Consider the following 19,081-nt stretch of genomic DNA (forward strand, 5'->3'; position numbering starts at 1 on the left):
AATGTGTTCCCTTGTTTCTCAGAGGTAAGGGAGAAGGAACTGTAAGAAGAACATAAAAAGAGCCCTGCTGGATCAGGCCAAAGGCCCATCTAGTCCAGCTTCCTGTATCACACAGTGGTCCATCAGGGAGCACACAAGACCACAAGATCCTTGCATCCTGGTGCCCTCCCTTGCATCTGGCATTCTGATGTAGCCTATTTTGAATCTTATGACTTGATAAAGGCTCCAATTGAGTGGCCCTGCCCTTCCCTTTGCACAGAATATTTGTTAAGTTTGTGTTTTCAGGCAGATTTTTAAAGAAAAGAATTATTCAGGCAGGAGTTTCTATTAAAACAGCTTTTATTGTGCAGATTGTGGCCTTGGTTGTTGAACATGCAGAATAAAAAAAAAAGAAAGTGTGTTATTATACCATGTAAGCATAAAATAGCTATGTAAATATCTTGGATCAGCAATTTATTTGCATTTGAGAGCCCTTTCTGGATACACAGTTTATGCGCTAGATTTCCAAAGTGATTGTCCTTATGTAGAGATAAAATATTTCTGTTTACATTCTCACCAAAAATGTGTTTGCAATACTGCAAAATAGATATCTAAATAGCATACTCTCAATTCTGTACATAGTAAAAATGCAAAACGAGAGCCAGACCAGTGTTTTTTTTTAATGCAACAACAAAACAAAAACAAAAACAGTTACTAGGTTTAGAATTTTTATGTGCCAAAAATGGAGAAAACCCCCTCAAATGTTTTCTCTGATCTTCATGGGGCCTGTTACAACACCCAGGGCATGGCTGGAAAGTACTGAAATGTCATTGGAATGTTGTCATTGACTTCAGTAACGTCTCACACCCTGAGCAAAACAGATCCTGCAGGCAATACCTGACTGTTTCTCTGTCAACTTTGGCAAGGTTTCTGTGGAAACCAAGTCCAGCCAAGGCATTGGGAAGTAAAATACGTATAACCGCATGGAAGCATTTATTTACAGATGCAGCCACGGCAGGTGCCAGCTTCCTCTAAGTCAGCAATTTCAACCAGTGTGCTGTGGAACATGGGTGTGCTGCAAAAGTCCACAAGGTGGGCAGTGGAAGTTTGGAGCAGTGTTGAAAGTTGCTCAGAACCCTTCCAGGTTCTGTGGCTCTGTTTGTAGGGAAATTCTCTGTAGTATCAAATTCTCCCTCTTCTTCTGTGGACAGACAATTAGTTACTACAGACAGACAGACAGTTCCCCTAGAACACTGGTTCCCAACCCAACTGGTTCTCGTGGACCACAGGTGGTTCGTGAGATCTCAAGAAAAAAAAAGGTTGCCTTTAATCACTTTGAAGTGTCAGCTGTGGGCAGTACGTTCTCCGCACTCTCTGGTAGTCTGTGGGGAAGTACTCGCTTGGGAGATGCTTCCCCACGGATCACCAGAGAGGGCAGATAATGGACTGCTCACAGCAGCAGCTGGCAACAAAAGCAGCAACCCCAAACCACCTCTATAAGGAATAAATCCAATATATCTTCTCTAATTATTACAAATGTAATTGTATTTTTTTTAGTGCAGGGGGCTGGGGGATTGCATGTAGTCCCCGATGATTCCAATTTTTGCCTCAATGGTCTGCAGGCTCCTAAAGGTTGGGAACCACTACCCTAGAAACAGAGCTGCAGAACCCCGAAGAATCTCCTGGAAGCCAGAAGTGACACCACAAGAGGTGAAGACCATAGAAGTCAGTGTGTCATGAGGAGAAAAAGATTGAAAATCGCTGCTCTGGGTCCTGGGTGCAGGTGCCCCCCACAGTATGCAGGCCTGGGATTCTCCCATCACTTATTTCAAGTGACAGCAGCTAACTCTTCCCCCTCTCCCCATCAGCTAGTTGCTTTTCCCCAAAAGCTTCTGTGTTATCCCAGGAGCTTAGGAGAACAACCATTGGCTGGAAGTGCAGATGGAGCCAGAATCTGCTGTATGACTCGAATATAAAAGCATAAGAAAAATGAAATTGCACAGTTACTCTATATTTTCTTATACTGCTATATACGACTCACATATAGAGTTAAGCAATTGACTCCATTTTCTTTCAGTTTTATGTCTTACTCACACAGCAGCTTCCAGGGTGGGCCTTCAGGTGGGTAAGGTGTCTCAGGCCCTACTGACGGCACCTGCCCCGATTCATCTTTCGTATCACATCCAAGCAACCAGGATCAGATTGATCTGGGCTATGGTCTATCCAGTCACAACTACCCAGCATTTTGCAGCAAGGAAAGGATCATATTAGCATTTGTTTTTTTTAAGTCCAACAGTATTGATGTTATGACCTACCTATGCAAGACTTGGGTGGTGTGGGAAAACCAATGAAGAAAGGTTCACAAAGTGGAAGGATATTGCTTTTGGGAGGGGGGGGGCAGGACTAGCCTTGTTAAAGTGTTGTTCTTTTACTAGGAAGGGCTAAAGAGTATTCCCACACGTGAGTGATACAGTAAGAGTCTCCAAAGCAGGAAAAAAAGCCCTAAAATTAAATAAAGCGTTTTTTAAAAGTAAGCAAACGGTGTGGGCATGGAGGTTGTTACCTATGAAATGAGCGACATTCCATGCTGCCCTCCCAATTGCAATAAGTGCATTTGCTAGGGGAGAACTGCATTTTGCCAGCAATAAAATATTGCCGGGAAAATGTCACGTTCCCAGAACAGGAAGCAGTGCCTTATGGAAAGGTGCTTGCAAGAGGCGTGCATTTATTGCACAGTAAAAATCATCACCATGAAGATAAAAACAAGGATTGAAAAGGGCAAGGGGCATAGCTCAGGGGTAAAGCACACACCTAACATGCAGAAGGCCCAAGGTTCAGTCTCCAGGTAGAGCAGGAATGACCCCCCCTCATCTAAAATTCTGGAGAGCCCCTGCCATCACCAGGTAGACAAGACTGACGTGGATGAACCCATGGAGTCATAAGGCAGTTTCCTATATCCTAGGATTCCAGTCTGCATGCATGCTGACTGAAAAATACAATTGCGGTCTGCCCTTTTCTCTAAGGGGCCTGTTCCAAGATCCACCACAGATATGCTAATCTGCGGACACTTCTGGTTTGAAGAGCAAACCAGATGTGGCTTTCCCCTGGTATCCACGGCATCCGTGGCGAGTCAAATCCATGAATGCCAGATCCACAGGTACCAGGGGTACGTTTAACTGTAGGTCGGGTCTTCTTGACCTTAGTTATCTTTAAAAAAGCATTGAAGCAGCCTTACAAAATGAAGAACGAGGCAAGGTAGTTTCACTACTGCTAGTGCTCAGGCTGTACTTGGAAGGCTACGACAGGTTCTGTGCTTGAGTTCCAACAAGCCCTCATTTGGGTTGACCCCATGAAGAGAGCAAGCCCTGGCCACAAAATTCTTCAGTTTGGATTCACAAAGGAAGCTTTTCTCTGCTAGCTTAACCTCACAGCTATTTTAAAAAAGAAAACACAAAAAATATTCATGCAAAACGAATGAGGGCGTTTTCTCACCACAGGTGAGGGGAAAAGCTCCAATCAGGTCACAGCAGCGGTTCCCAAACTTTTTCGACTGGTGGCTCCCTTGACCTGCTGGCTGTTGGTTGTGGCTGCCTATTAGGACAATCCTATACATTGTGCAAGGAGGTGAGTTTTTTGAGGATTCCATGGCTCCCCTGTCTGGTTTCTGTGGCTTTCCTGGGAGCCACGGCTTACAGTTTAGGAACCTAGCTGGGCCACAACATGAAACAATCCTGCAAATGTGTCATTGTGTGTTTGTTTCAGTCACTCACAACAAAAATGGCCTCCACAAAGACTTCCTGATTGATGTGTACTAGTATGCTTGGTGTGGGGGTGGGGGTACTGAGAGAGGGAGAGAGGAGAGAAGGTGAATCACAATGCTAAAGCAACTCTTGTGCCATCACAATTCATGTGTAGTAAGCAAATTATGAATGAGCTATAGCAGCATGCTGACCTTGGCTGACAGGGGGATTTTACAGCAGGCTCCTCTCACAATAAACCAAAACCAATCCACCCCTACAAAGCCAGTTCATAGTTGGCATGACTCAGTATTCACTGATGACATCTTGATACTCATTTTGAAAAACGAGTACTGCAGTATCCCTCTAATATCCTTCAGAATGGCTATACAAGAGGAGTTCTGCTGTTAGAGCTGCTTTGACAATTGGACACAGAAAGTCCAGAAAACAGATTATCATACATTTCTGGTGTGGGTTTTGATTTGGCATGGTGAAATCTCTAAGAGGCAGCGTTCAGTGATGAAACCTGTATATTGCTTTAACATGAGGCTCCGTGTTGGATTCCTGGCACCTCCAAAGTTAAGGGGAACTCAGAGAGCTGAGACCGATCTCCGGATGAGATCTAGAGAGCCACATGCAAGAGTCACCAGTCAGGAGTTGATGGTAGAGTTAGACAGACAGTTGGGCAAATTCACTATGTCAAAAATCACAAAAATGACTCCTTATTTACTCCTTTTAAGGGACATATGATAAAGATCTGAAAGTGATTTTTTAAAGGATAACAGCACAGGGGAAGCAATGGTTGTAGTTTTGGGGGGGACACTGAGCAGGTCCCCCAAGGCATTTGATCTCCATCTTTTTCTCTGAGCTTATATTATTAGCCTGCCTGGCCCATTCATGAGGCCAACTGAAGCAGGCACCTCAGGTAACATATTGACAGGTGGAGACACATCTCTGTCCCTTCCACTTACCTCTACTGGGAAGAACAGAGCCTGGCACACCACCTGGTAAGTGCGGGGGCACAATGCTTCAGGTGCCAGGAGGTCTCAAGCTGCCCATGATATTACGGTTATACACTTAGACCAGGGGTGCTCAAACTTTCAACTTTAGGGATGCTGGACCTTTAACAAGTGTATAGAAGAGAGAATTGCAGCAGATGACACAGCTGCACCCACAGATGACAAGCTGCACCTGCTGAAATTCTCTCTTCTATACACTTGTTAAAGGTCCAGCATCCCTAAAGTTGAAAGTTTGAGCACCCCTGACTTAGGCCCAAATCCTAACCCATTTTCCAGCACTGGTATAGCTGTGCCATTGGGACATGTGCTGCATCCTGCAGTTGGGGGGGGGGGCACTCATGGAAGCCTCCTTAAGGCAAGAGAATGTTTGTTCCCTTACTTCGGAGCTGCATTGTCCTTATGTCAGCGCTGGAAAGTGGGTTAGGATTGCACCATTAGTTCTGTGTGTAGCAATCAAATATGGCAAGGCCAGCCTTAGGGCAATTTGGCCAAATTGGGCCCTGCCCCAGATGGGCCCTGCCGTGGGGCAGCGAGCAGAGCACCTGCAGCTGGCACCTCGCTCTGTAGCTGATGCTCTGGTATGGAAGATTCCATGCCAAGACATCACCTTGGCAATCTTCCATGCCAAGGTGTCACAAGGAGAGTGCGGCAAATGGAACATTGCCCATGGACAGCCCTCTCTCTCGCCTGACCCTGGGTCCGACTGGATTGAAATTGCCCCCTAGAAGCATTTTGCTATGACACTGCTGCTGGGTGCCTCGCAGCTGGCATTCAACCTGATGAGTACAGGGGCCCCATGGGGGAGAAGGCCCCCACAAAAATATTTTATATTGGGCCCTGCAGCTTCTAAGGCTGGCCCTGAGATAAGGTCCACTACAATAAAGAGCTAAAGACAATACATTGGAACAAAAAGAACATTTGTTTAAAATCTGCTAGCTCATCATGTCCATTATGTTGCAACAGCTTTAGACCCTTTTTGCTCACAATAACATGAGGAGCAATGTCATAGTTCTGGAAAGCATTTTTTTGCAGTTCTTTATTCGATCGTCGTGAATTTATCTTGCAACAAATGAACGGAGGTGGTAAGCAGAACAGGAGCCAGTTTATCAGAGGGTCAGCAGAACAAACAGGCAGAGAGAAATGGGAGAGCAGCAATTTAGATTTGGCTTAAAAAATGCAGATTGACCTTCCTCCTGAAAAAATTTTTTTTATTTATTTCCAAATTTATATCCCGCTTTATCTCCCTAGTGGGCATTCAAAGCGGCTAAGAGTAAATCATATAAATCCAGGAAGGATAAGTAAGTAGTAATGAAATTTGAACAAGAGATTCTTTGCCACATTCTGGTTGCTTCATTAACTGAAGTTGTTGTGTGCTGGTCACTTTGATCCCCGTTGACAGCTTTGTGACACACACACACACAAAAAAAAAAAAGAGGAGAGGGAAAAGACCCTCTCTTTGGGCTCCTTGAAAGGTCACTTACACTTCCTTATGTACTGTTGCTCTGATCGAGCTGAACATTTTGCCGATAGCCTCATAGAGTGGATCGCAGAAGGTGTGGATGCAGATGGAATACACTCGCCCGATACACTGGATCTCAATCAAGTAGCTTCTGATGCAGGGGACCACTGCCCAGATGTGGAGGAATGACAAAATGGCAAAGTAAATGCCCCAGATGAGAGCCATGGGAATGCCAAAGATTGCAGACAGCAAGCGATAAAACCAGTATTTTGTCACAGTGAAGGTGGTGAAGCTGGCTTTCCAGACCCCATCGAAGCTGTGGGTGCCTTCCGGTTCGGCGATCACATCTTCAAAGTCAATCTGCAGGCAAAAGGGGACGTAAGGTTAAAAGGAAGCACCAAACCGACCCCAAAGGAACACACCCATCACACCCATTTTCAAGTCACCTGTCAGAAAACCAGCTCGGTACAGCAAATGTATTTTGCTTTGGAGGCTGAAAGGCAATAGACACGTGGTATGATACCTAGGGCAGCCTGACTCCATATGATGTCTGTATCTGGGAATAGAGGGGGTGTGGTTCGACTGCAGCACTAAAGCAAAATGTTTGGGAGAGGAAAAGTAGGGACTGTGGTGGCAAGTTCTAGTTTGCATAGAGCTGGTGGAGCTGGAATTCCCACGATTCCTGCATGTTGCCAAAATTGCCCGACCTCAGCTGTAATTTAGTCCCAAAAGGCCCTTAGTGAAACCCAGACTGAAGACAACAGACACATAGGTAAGTCTTAAAAGTTTTACTTAAGTTTTCTTAACGCAGATAACAACTTGAACAGATTAAGAATCAGGCAGGTCAAGCATGAAATAATGCAGACAAATAACACAGCATCCCAAGCAATCTTCCCTCTCTAGCTAAATCTACCCTATACCCTTAGGCCAGGTAGATGTTATTTACCAGCCAAAATGCAGCCAAGAACAGTAGCCAATGTTAAAAGGCGATTCCCTTGATGCCACGAGAGAGTCTGGAACCTCAGGTCTTCAAAGCTACAAAGCAGGTGTCTCACGCAGAGCCTGATGGACCTGCAGAACCCCGAGGGCTGTGAGCAGACCCCTTTTATAGCCAATTTTGTACACGACACACTAGGAAGACCGACACAGTTTTCACTTAGGTTCTCTGCTTATTATCCCTCCCTTCCAGGGAATGTATCAACCTCAGGGTGAAGAGAGGATGATCTCTGCGCAGAAAGAAGGTTGTTAGTGGGCAGAAAATACCAGGCAGAGAAATCTTTCCTAACGCTTTTTAAAACAAACTTTTTGACTATGGCAAAATCAACATTATTTGGGTTCATAGTCCATGGTAGGGAAGATCCAGTTGTATTTTTATTTTTGATCCTATTTTTCCCTACCTGATGTTTTACCCACTCCCTTGGTGGACATTTTCAATGGCTGAAATAAAGCACACCATATTCCCCCCCCCCCGGTGCATCCTAGAGTAAATGACAAACTGCCAAGAAACTGAGCTTACAAGTCTATACGTAAGCTGGAAAGGAGAGAAAGAACAGCTTTCTGATTGAAAGAAAGAACAGCTTTCATAGTTGTCGATTGCTGACTTCTGTCAGTCTTAGATCTTTGTGTGATTGCATTCTTAAGGGCTAGTATCCCAGATCTGTTGACACACGTCTCTTCTTTTTGACTGCGGTTCCTATTTTTTTATTTATTTAAAGAACCTTCATTTCAGGAGAGTTTTTACCCTACAGCAGTGGTACTCAAACTTTTCTGGCCAGTGGCTCCCTTGACCCCCGTGGCTGTTGGCCATGACTCCCCATCATGTTCTTGAGGGCTGGAAGTGACATCATTAAACAGGAAGTGGCCAGAAATATTAACTACGTATATTAAATATATTAAATATAATATTATAATATTATATTTATTATAATATAATATTAAATATTAAATATATATTAACTATATTAATATTAATTATATTAATCATATCATTAATTAAATTACAGATCTTAAAATATATTATTAATACACAGCAATATACATGCTTTATAAATGATCAGCTGCTGATCACTGTTGGAGACAGGATGCTGGGAATAGGTAGATTTTGTCTGGTCCAGGAGGACTCATTTTTTAAAACTTTGTAAGCATACCAATAGAATTGTTTTATCAAATAAACTTTGTGAACAACCAGTCTGACCAACATTACACACACAAGCCCCTGTGGACCCCAATCCAACTAGTCATTTCCCCCATTCTGCTTGGATAGGATTGAACCCTTTATTAATTTAATGAAATTAAATTTTTCCAGCAGCTGGTGGGGAAAACAGAAATAGACCATGAAAATATATCAGAGCTGATAAGGGTTTGGTTAGGAAGCTGATTTGTCTCCTATACTAGGAGATGCACAGCTCAAGCCTATGCATGTCGACTCAGAAGTAAGTCCCATTAGAGTCAATGGGGCTTACTCCCAGGAAAGTGTGGATAGGATTGGGCTGGCAATCACTTCATCAATGGCTGATCAGTATTCCCTTCAAATAGCAAGATTCATCACTTTAAAAATACAGCCTTTCCTCTTCAGTCAAACAACAAGATTAATAAATCACTTTAAAAACAGTATCCATTTTCTGCTCCTGGCCAAGTAAAGTGTGTGCTTCTCTCTCTCTCCCCTGCCCCCTTTGCCAACTGCATGGAAACAACTTTAAGACCCCTAGTGACTGGTAAAACAGGAAGCGTTTTATTTGGGGTGGGGGAGGAAAGCATGAAGGTTGGGAGATCGAAGGAGGGGAGTGGAAGAGGGAGGGGGTTGAAAAGAGAGATTTCACTTTGATGAGAAGCGATCCCAGGCTGGGAACTAGGAACCAACCAGACAAGGATCAAGGAGGGTTAAGGACTGCAAGCCCAGCATGCTCTGTACTTGCCAGATGGGGGTTGGAGTCCAAGAGCTTTGGAAACAACATGCAGCGAACACAGAAGGTGGCAGCCTTGGAGTGGAGGGAGAAGAGGGCGGGGCAGCAGCAGCCACTCTCGCAGTCCCTCTCAGAGGGAGCAGCTGAGCAACTCCTGTTCTTCTGCTTTAAAAAAAAGCACAGACAACGGGCAGAAGACGGACTCGTATTCTGCCCAGGAGTGTGACTGTATTGCTGCAAGAGGACATCCCGCGCCTCCCCTTTGAGTTCCTGGTGCCGCCCTAAAGAGCTGAGCCTCACAGTTTGAATAACACTGCCCTACAGAGTTAATCAGAGTCTACAGGAGAATTTTTACCCTACAGCAGTGGACTTCCATCTTTTCATGCCATGACCCCAATTAATCAATCAATGGGAGACTGGGGACCTCACCATCGATCCTACCTCCTCCCGGAACTTATCCACCAACTCCCATCCCTGCTCACTCCCTGCCCCTATAATGCCCTCCCAGTGCTGTTCACTGTAACCAAGAATTCTTATTAGAGAGGGAAGAAAAAGTGCCAGGAAGCCTGGCACTACTGAAAGCTATTTTAGCACCATTGTTAAGAACCTCAGCAGTTCTGGGACACAATCTCCTGGTAACCTGAAGGGGTACACCGGATGTCTCCCCCTTTACCTGGTGGTGCTCTAGTCCTGTGGTCTTCAACCTTTTTCAGTTCCATAAGTTGCAAACCCACTAGGCTTCCGATTCCAAGGATGAAGAACAATGCTTTAGATGACAACACCTTGAATGTGAACAGATCTAGCTGACTAGACATCTGGCCCTTCAGATAAGTTGGTTCACTCTGAGGATGGAATGCTAACCCAACTGACTGCCTAAAGAAGCCCCCAGGGAGCCTGAGTTCCTCCTTATATAGCCAGCTAGTGCACATGGCACACTAGTTCTGCGCATGGCACTATACAGTCTTTGTGTTGGACCTTGCCTCACTCAGGTCCTCTTAACATTTAACTCCTTGGTTTCTGAACCTTTATAATACAAACATCCTGTAAATAATTCAACTACATCTAAAGGATCAAATCGTCATGTTACCCTTGTCTATCAAATGCTCAGCCATGAGGCTTCCTTGGTTCGGTCACTCTCTTGCAGCCCTGCCCTGTCTCACAGGGTTGTTGTGAGGATACAAGGAGAGGAGGAACCATGCACATCACCCTTAGCTCCTTGTGGAAATGGTGGTATAAAATGTGGAAAATAAATAATAATGATAATAATTTGAATCCACCTGGTTCTAGTGCAGGTGATCATGGAGCAACTCTACCAGATATGGGTGAATCCAGAAGTATCAGGAATTACACCTTCAGCAACTACTGCATGTGTATTCACTGGATTTCATTCTGCCTCTATGTAGGGATGTGCCAGAGTCACAGCCCCAAGTCTCTGTGCCGCTTGACTTGAGTTGCAAACAAATCATACAGGTGGTTCAAGTCTATTTGAGCCTTTACTCTTTTAGGGTTAAACCCCCAAATTCCAAGTCAGTGCCTGAATCTTTGACATGTGTAGCTTGAGCCCCCACAAGTCATGAAAAACGGGTATTTTTGCAACTCAAGTCAAGTCTATGAGTCATGAGTTCCCAACCCAGCCTCTATGAGGGTGAGGTACCTCTGTCACAGTACAGTTACAGATGTTTCTCTCTCATTATAGAAGCATGTTATCTCACAAAAAGCTGGAATCCGTTACTAGTCAAAGCGATAACAACCTGCTTTTAAGTTACATGTGGTTTGGCCGCTGAGAAAAACTCCCATCTTTGCATTTTTTTGATTTCAGTCTTTGTTTCTAATCAATGAAAGAAAAACAAGTTATCCAAGGAAGTACATATTTCAGAACATGACAGTGAAATGCCAAAATGTCCAGGAAGTTTGTCATAACATTTTCACAGGAAAATTAACAGAAGCCTTTCGAGACAAAACAGCTCATCACATCCACGCGCCTTTGATATAATCCACAACACGGGATATTTATGGCAGTCAAAATAACCCAACAGTGCAGCTATGTCAGATCCCCAAGAAAAATAAAACCCATAGGCTTGGATCCAAAGACCCTTGCATGCTGCTATGTCCATGTACTGATGCTTTTTCCTTACAATCCTTTGTGTGAACTTAAAAGTTGCTCCTGAAGGCTGGGATTACCCCCAGCGATTTTCAATGCTCTTCTCATGGCACACTTATCTCTGTGGTCTTCTCTATGGTCTTCACCTCCTGTGGTGTCACGTCCAGGTTCTGGGAGACTCTTCTGGGTTCTGCAGTTCTGGTTCCAGGGCAATGGACTGTAGTAACAAATTGTCTGTCCCTCTTCTTCTGCAGAGCCAGCACAGGAAGAGGGACAGACAATTCATTACTACAGACAGTTGCCCTAAAAGCAGAGCTGCAGAATGTGGAAGTTTTCCAACAGTTTTCAGCTGCTGTGCTCCTGGGGACCTTTTGTGGCACACCAATGTGCCATGGCCCACCAGTTGAAAATTGCAGCTGGGAGGCAGGCATTGGTGAACACCTCCAGCTGCCAGCAAGGCATTGTGGACCCATGATCTCAGTGCCTGACATTAATTACAAAAGTTATGCTAAGTTATGAAAAAGATCCACAGGATTTAGACATAAATAGCAAGGGGTTGTTTCGCATAATCTCTAATGGGGATTTTGCCTAAATTTCAGAATTCAGCAGTTACTCAGTCAATACTTTTGGAAAAGAGTTATTGCTTTTGTATAATATTGTTTTCATACAGGAGTTACGTAAAGTTGGCTGAAGAAATGAAGTCCTGGAGAAAGACTGAATACACCTCTCGTTGACTGTGAGCATTTACGATGTCACTGTTCAGTTATTGGCGGAATTCGGTACTAATGAAAGGTTCTTGATTTGACTAAACATGATCCAATGAACTCCTCCCCCCCCCCCCACTTTGTGATAACTCACACCAAAATCTTGGTGTTGGAAGGCTGCTGGAAGTCTTTCTAAAGGAAGGGGGCATTCATCCCCTTCCCCTGGGGTTAGCCCCAGCAGCTGCAATAGGGCTACTCATGCTCACACCAATAAAATTGCTGGTGCAAGTCTGAGCAGCCCCATGTCAGGAAATCAGGTCTGAGAAGCGGGATAGGATATGGTGGTAGCCACTGCCGTCATTCCCTCCCCCTTCCTGTGCCTGATCTGCCCCTCCCTGCCTTGGGTCTGATCTGCCCTCTCTCTGCCCTCCCCCACCCTTTTACCCTCCCCCCCATGCTACCTCTGTTCTGCCTTCCCCTGTCTCTGCTCACCAATCTGCTCTGCCAGGCACTGGGCTTTGACTGGCGCCGGCAGACCGGCACAGGCCCAGAGCCAAAATCCTCTGTGCTGCCACAACGTATTTTATGGCATGCTTTTGCAATCACATGTGCACCTGTCCCACAAGGAGAAACTGGTTTAGGATTGGGCTGTAGGATTAATGAGTAGTTTTCAGGTCAATGAAGCTAAAGAAAATCCAGTTAAAGGGGGAGGCACCCCTCATAGGTCTCAAACCTTCCAAATCCAACATGATCAGTGATGAAGAATATGGACATTGAACTTTAAAGCAAAGAAAATATAGCTGATGTCCTCTGATGTCTCATTCTATAATGAACATCAAAGGAACTGTATAGCCCAATGACATATCTCTGCTGCAATTTACTGGTGCTGAATGGTGTATATGTTTAGGTTTTGTTTTTTTAAAAGGACCTCAAATACTTTTGTGTAGCACACTGGGTCATAAGACACCTCAATGACATTCAAAGTACAAGTTAAATCCAAATTTAGATGGTTTGTTCTCCACTAAAAGCAATCCATTCTTGATGAATCTGACATTACTTGGCTTCAAACTGACTGTCAGATTGTGTTGAATCTGCTCAATCTGCTGTTTATGGCTGTATCATAAAAGTGTACTATCCACAAAATGAAAAAAACCAACAACTAACAAAATACATTTCATGTGGTGACAGAAAACTGATGTCTGTTTCATCAAGACAGGTTGCCATTTAGCAGACATGCGCATTCATGCTTTAAATCCATGATTTAACATTGTTCTAGGAGCTGCATATTCTTACAAGAAACCAAGATTACAGCATGAGTTGCATCAAGTACAGGAATACCTTTGACATTTCTCTAGTTAGGGACCAGAGCATGGATGAAAGTTAAGAATGGATGAATGTCAAAGCATAGCCTTGTCCAGTGTTTCCCAAAATGTGGGTTGTGACCTGATTGCTGGTGGGTTGTGACGCTGAATTTGACAAGCTGATAGGACAGCCACACGTGCACATTTACACATGAGAAGGCAAAAGTGCCTCAGTCTACTTTGAAGGGCAGTTTGAGAGGAACGCAAATCACCAGAATTGCCCCTATATGATGAATGCAGCCCCCCCCAAACACTCAAGAAGGAAGTCCCCCACCTCCAAGCAGATAGGGAAAATGGACTGAGTCCTATGGAAGATGAAACTGAGCCACATGTGCGTGTTTACTCACAAGTAGGCATCCATGTCACAGTCCACACTGAAGGCCAGGCAAGGTGAATGCAGGCCACCAGGATGGTCCCAATTCAATGAATGCTACAGAAGGTGCTCCCCCACCAGAGTAAAAAAGATAAAAACAAAGGCTTGAGCACCTGGAGACGTGAAACTGGTTTTTTAGTCTTCTGTAAAGCTAGGTGGGTCTGGATAGTGTCATTTAAAAAAGTGGGTCCCTGTGCTAAAAAGTTTGTAACCACTGGCCTGGTCTATTGAGCCCTATGGAAAGCAAAACTCAGCCACATGTGCATGTTTACTCATAAGTAGGTGAATGTGCCTTGGCTCTTATGGAAAGTTAAGTGAAGGGGAACACAAGGCCACCACAATGATCCTGATCTAATGAATGTGGAGCTCAAAAAACGCTCCCCGCCATATTAAAACAAAAACAAAAACAGAGGCTTGAGTGCTTGTGAAATTTTTTTTCTCCTAAAGCTAGGTAAGTTTGGGAACCACTAGCCTAGACCAGGCGTCTCCTTATTTTTGTCAGAGCATTTGCTAATTTTTGACTCATTATATATCATTTCTTAGCTTACACAGCACTGTTTCTTTGTCAACATTTCTCTTTTGTTCTGAATCATATCATGCTGATTACAAAAAAGATCCAAGTAAAACTTAGGGTCCAATCCTATCCAACTTTCCAGCACTGGTGCAACTGAGCCAATGGGTTCTGCATTCTGCAGTTGGGGGGGGGCAGTTATCTTGAGGCCCCCTTCAAGGTAAGGAAATTTTTGTTCCCTTACCTAGGACCTGCATTGTGGTTGCATTGGTGCTGGAAAGTTGGATAGGATTGGGTCCTTATGCATTTGCATAATTGCATTCATTCATTCATTCAAACTGATTTATTTTTCAGCCCACAAAAATGTGTAATATACACAACGTGGCCCTTGTACTCAAAAGTTTGGAGACCCCTGCCCTAGACCATTTGAAAAGCATTTAGGCTACCCATGCTAAGTAGAAGACTTACAAGCTTCTGTATTTCCCTGGGGTGCCAGTTAACTCAGGCTCAATCCTATCCAACTTTCCAACACTGATGCAGCTGTGACAACAGGGTGTGCACTGCAAACTGTGGTGGCGGCGCAGATATGGAGACCTCTTCAAGGTAAGGGAACATCTGTTCCCTTACTTTGGGGCTGCATTGCAGCTGCATTGGCATGGGAAAGTTGGATAGGATTGGGCCTTCAATTACTTAGGGCGCAATCCTAACCAACTTTCCAGCCTTTAAGGCAGTCATTTTCAACCACTGTGCCATGGCACATTGGTGTGCTGCGAGTGTGCCACAGGAATTTGTGAGAAGGTCATTTATTAGTAGGGCCAATGGGGATGTGAGCCCCTCACTGTTAGCATGGTGTGCCTTGGCAATTATCAAAAACCTGATGGTGTGCCTTGACAATTTTAGCGCCTTGTCAGTGTGCCAAGGGATGAAAAAGGTTGAAAATCACTGCTTTAAAGAGTTGGATTAAATTGGACAAAAGAGTGCAAATGTTAAACAAATAACTGAAAGCATTCTCAAACTTCACAAGCTTGTCCCAGTAAGGAGTGGTGTCTCCATCATTTCTTCTGCACGCATGTAGTTTTTAAAAAAAATGCTGGAACCCTACCAATCAGATAATTCACAGGAACAGGAACAGGGCAGAGGGCCTGAATTCAGCCTCTCCTTCCAAACAGTCCATCAGCATTTTTGTTTGAAGGGTCACACCATACACAGAATCCTGGCTGACAAACCAGGAAGGAAAATTGCACCTGTAGCCTCGGGGAATGGTGCCATATCTTGGCGGCAATGCATGCGCTTTGCATGGAGATGTTTCCAGGTTCAATTCTCTGGCATGTCCAGAAGACCGGGAAAGGCCCTCATCTTGAAACCAGAAAGAGCCACTGTCAGTCTGAGCAGTCAAGGGTGTGGTTCAATATAAGGCATGTCCAAATGTACGTATGTGCAATTCCACACCTAGCTAAGGATATGCACAACAGATCTTGCTTCTACATGCTAGCTGGATCTGGATGACTAGTGGTAAAGTTCATTAATTTTCCACTGAAGACGAGAATGAAGCAAGATTTATTGTGCTTCATAATGTTCAAGGAATGTGTTCTTCTGCAACCTTCATTAACATTTTGAATATATGTAGACATGAACACACTGAGATTGTTCACCAAGACAGTTTACAATTTCTTGTACTATATAAACTGTTGTAAACTTTTTTTTTTGCTGAAAAGGAGTAAATAAATATTTTATTGTAATTACAATAATGGAGAAACTAATCAAAATGCCGTTCTAAAATACACTGAAATGCATATGTTGACAACCAAAACATTGGAGCTACATAGCCCCAATCTATGTGATAGCTAGGTGACACATAGATGTGGGCCTTCTCTTTGGAAGCATGAGTATATGTGTGGTGGGGAGCAAAGAAAACATGACTTGTGTTTTAATTGCTAGGCAACGGAAGCCATTAAGGGCTGAGGAGCGGTAGCTGGGACCATATGTGCAAGTTGGTCATAGCGATGACAAGAAGGAGCGAGTCACAAAACTAGGACTCCATTTAGTGCCAAAGGACCTTACTGAGCACTTTCCCTCCTTGTCTCAAAAAAGCTGCCAGACCCCTTTTATGCAAAGACATGTTCCATAGGGAATGCCTATGTTTTCAAAAGGCTACGTAATATGACGGAGGTTCCTTATATTTCACAATGCTTCAGCTTCATAATGTTCTTAGGCCTTTGGACATTTGAAAGAGGAAAACAGAACATGCCTGTTTCATATTAAGTGAGCAAAGGGTTCTGCTTAAGGCTATGAGTAAGCCAAATTTGAGAGCTATTTCCAAGGCACTGTTAAAAGTGTTTACTTCAAGATTCACTCTTCCTCACAAGACGAAACAGACATTTGGACAACAGTGTAAACCAGCAATTTTCAACTGCCTCTGTGGTCTTCACCTCTTGTGATATAACTTCTGGCTTCTGGGAGACTCTTCTGGATTCTGTGGCTCTGTTTCTAGAGTAACAGACAGTTACTAGTTTCTAGTTGCCCTAGAACAGTGATTTTTCAACCTTTTCCATCTCAGGGCACACTGACAAAGCACTAAAATGGTCAAGGCACACCACCAGGTTTTTGACAACTGACAAGGCACACCATGCTGCCAGTGGGAGGGGGGGAGCCTCACATCTCCCATTGGTCCTACTAATAAACAACCTTCCCCTAAATTCCTGTGGCACACCTGCGGACCACTCGCAGCAAACCAGTGTGCCATGGCATAGTGGTTGAAAATGGCTGCTCTAGAAAGAGAGCCACAAAACCCAGACGAGTGTCGCAGCGATTTTCAACCACTGTGGTCCAAACTCCCAAAGCAGACCTGTGAACTGTTAGTGGCACACTAACGAGCCTTGGCACACCAGCTGAAATTGCTGGTGTATATAGTGGAAGGTAAAATGGGCCTGGCAGCTAATGTTGGAAGTGGGGGTGGAGAAGTGCAAGCTGGAAGGGAATCAATAGCTTTTGCCCCGTGTGCTGCTTTGCTGCTGCCACAGCTCTGACTCCAAAAGGGTTGATATGAAGGTTTACAAAAGCAATTGCCCACTATGCTACACTATCATGATTAAAAGAGTGCCAATGCTTCAAACTAACTTAAAGCTTCCTGCTTTCCATGTGTGATCAATGAATATTGTTTATTGTAAAAGATGACCTGCTGTTTAGTTTGCATGGGTCAGGACTTGTTCAGGTTATGAGCCAGGTTGAGCTGGGGAAGGTCAACGGTTGAGCATGCAAATGGAGGTCAAAGGGAAAAAAATTTCTTTACCCAGTATGTTATTAACCTGTGCAACTCCTTGCCACAGGATGTGTTGATGGCACCTGGCCTAAATACCTTCAAAAGGGGATTGGACAGATTTATAGAGGAAACGTCCATCACAGGTTATAAGCCATGATGCAGTCTCTTGGTTTTAGAAGTAGGCTACCTTAGAATGCCAGGTGCAAGAGAGTTATGGGCATTCTAAGGTAGCAGCAATAGGGTGCAGGTCTCTTGCTGTCTTGTGTGATCTCTGAAGTATCTGGTGGGCCACTGTGAGATTCAGGCAGCTGTACTAGATGGCCTTTGGCCTGATGTTCTTAAAATGACAGAGGCAGAATCAAGTGCAAGATTAGGTAGATGAAGAGCAGAACGGCAAGAACCAGAAAGCACAGCTAAGGCCATTTTGGGGTCAAGTGACAAGGCAGAGAGAAACAGTGTGTGTTGCTACTTCAGATGAGTGACATTGTTCAAAAAGAGGAACCTGAGCCTGGAGCAAGTATTATACTGAAGCCAGCCAGATCCCTACTGGCTCTCTGGGTCACGTGGGCAGAACAGGAAGAGTACCAGCCCTGACCATTCTAGGAGGTTGCTACAGTGCAGCTGAAGCCAGGCCGATAGTTTCATCAGTATGCAAGATGCCACGATCATGCAAGGAGTTTGGTCCCTTGGCCCTGTCGCTAAAATCCCCAGCTCTGAGACCATGGTGCCTTGAAAATACGATCAACCCCAATGGTTATCTCTTTCCATGAGCAGGTATTTAGTAAAACCTTATTACCAAGAAGGACTTTTGGAGTGAAGTGGCTGTTGCTTTGCAAGCCTGTCATTTCCAAGGGCACATAGTGTGTCCTGGCATGCTTAATGGCCCGAATTGTCCAGCAGAAAACAGATAAGATTATCACAATAGAAAAAGATTTTATCACACTCAGTGTTCCCATAGAGCTCTATTTCCTTTTGAAACAATTGGCTTGGAGCAAATGGGCCTTGCTCCTAACAGGGTCATAGCTATGAGTCATAGAATTCTCATTTGGGAGAAGCGGGACCATCAGACTTGGAATAGGACCAGAGAAACAGTTTACATTTGTGATAGGCATATCACTTAGAAGGAGGCAGTGAGGGGGGGGGTGCGAGAGAAAAGGGGGAAATTATGCTTCACCCTTAGGCTCTGAACATTCCTATGGCTATTATAATGATATGGCAATTAGCCATCATTTGGAGATCCTGCTAATTAGCTCTAACTAGGGAAACTACTTGCAGAGATTTGCCAAAAGCTACAGAGAGATTGCAGAGAAAGTACTGGAACTAGGAAGAGTATTTCTGACCCATTTTTTCCCATTTCCTTTGGAATATACATGTAAGCGACAGACTCCCAGATATTCAAGGTATCAAAGAAACATTGCAGTTCAAGGACAAAAAATCACAACAGGGAAGCACACCCTTAAGAGCAAGAGCCCCTGGAGGCGTGGCAACCTGGGGTATTTGCCCTCCTTGTTCCCCCCTAGGAATGCCACTGGTCCTATTAGGTACCAGTATGACTCAGTGGTGTAGCTAGGTCATTTGACACACGAGGCTCATAAATTTTTATTTTTATTTTGTCCTCACAACAACCCTGTGAAGTAGGTGAGACTGAGAAATACTAATAGCCATGACATGAAAT

General features: G+C 44.2%; 1 protein-coding gene across 1 annotated transcript in view; it reads right to left on the reverse strand.

Annotated features, from left to right (window-relative positions):
- Window positions 1-321: 321 nt before the first annotated feature.
- CAV1 (caveolin 1) overlaps window positions 322-19,081 on the reverse strand; it is a 38,076-nt gene continuing 19,316 nt past the window's right edge. Inside the window, exon 3 of the mRNA XM_066633680.1 lies at window positions 322-6,554. Coding sequence (XP_066489777.1) covers window positions 6,213-6,554 — 342 coding nt within the window. The 3' untranslated portion in view covers window positions 322-6,212. The remainder of the gene's footprint in view (window positions 6,555-19,081) is intronic.

Source organism: Tiliqua scincoides, chromosome 7, assembly GCF_035046505.1.
Source record: "Tiliqua scincoides isolate rTilSci1 chromosome 7, rTilSci1.hap2, whole genome shotgun sequence".
NCBI classification, from domain to species: domain Eukaryota; kingdom Metazoa; phylum Chordata; class Lepidosauria; order Squamata; family Scincidae; genus Tiliqua; species Tiliqua scincoides.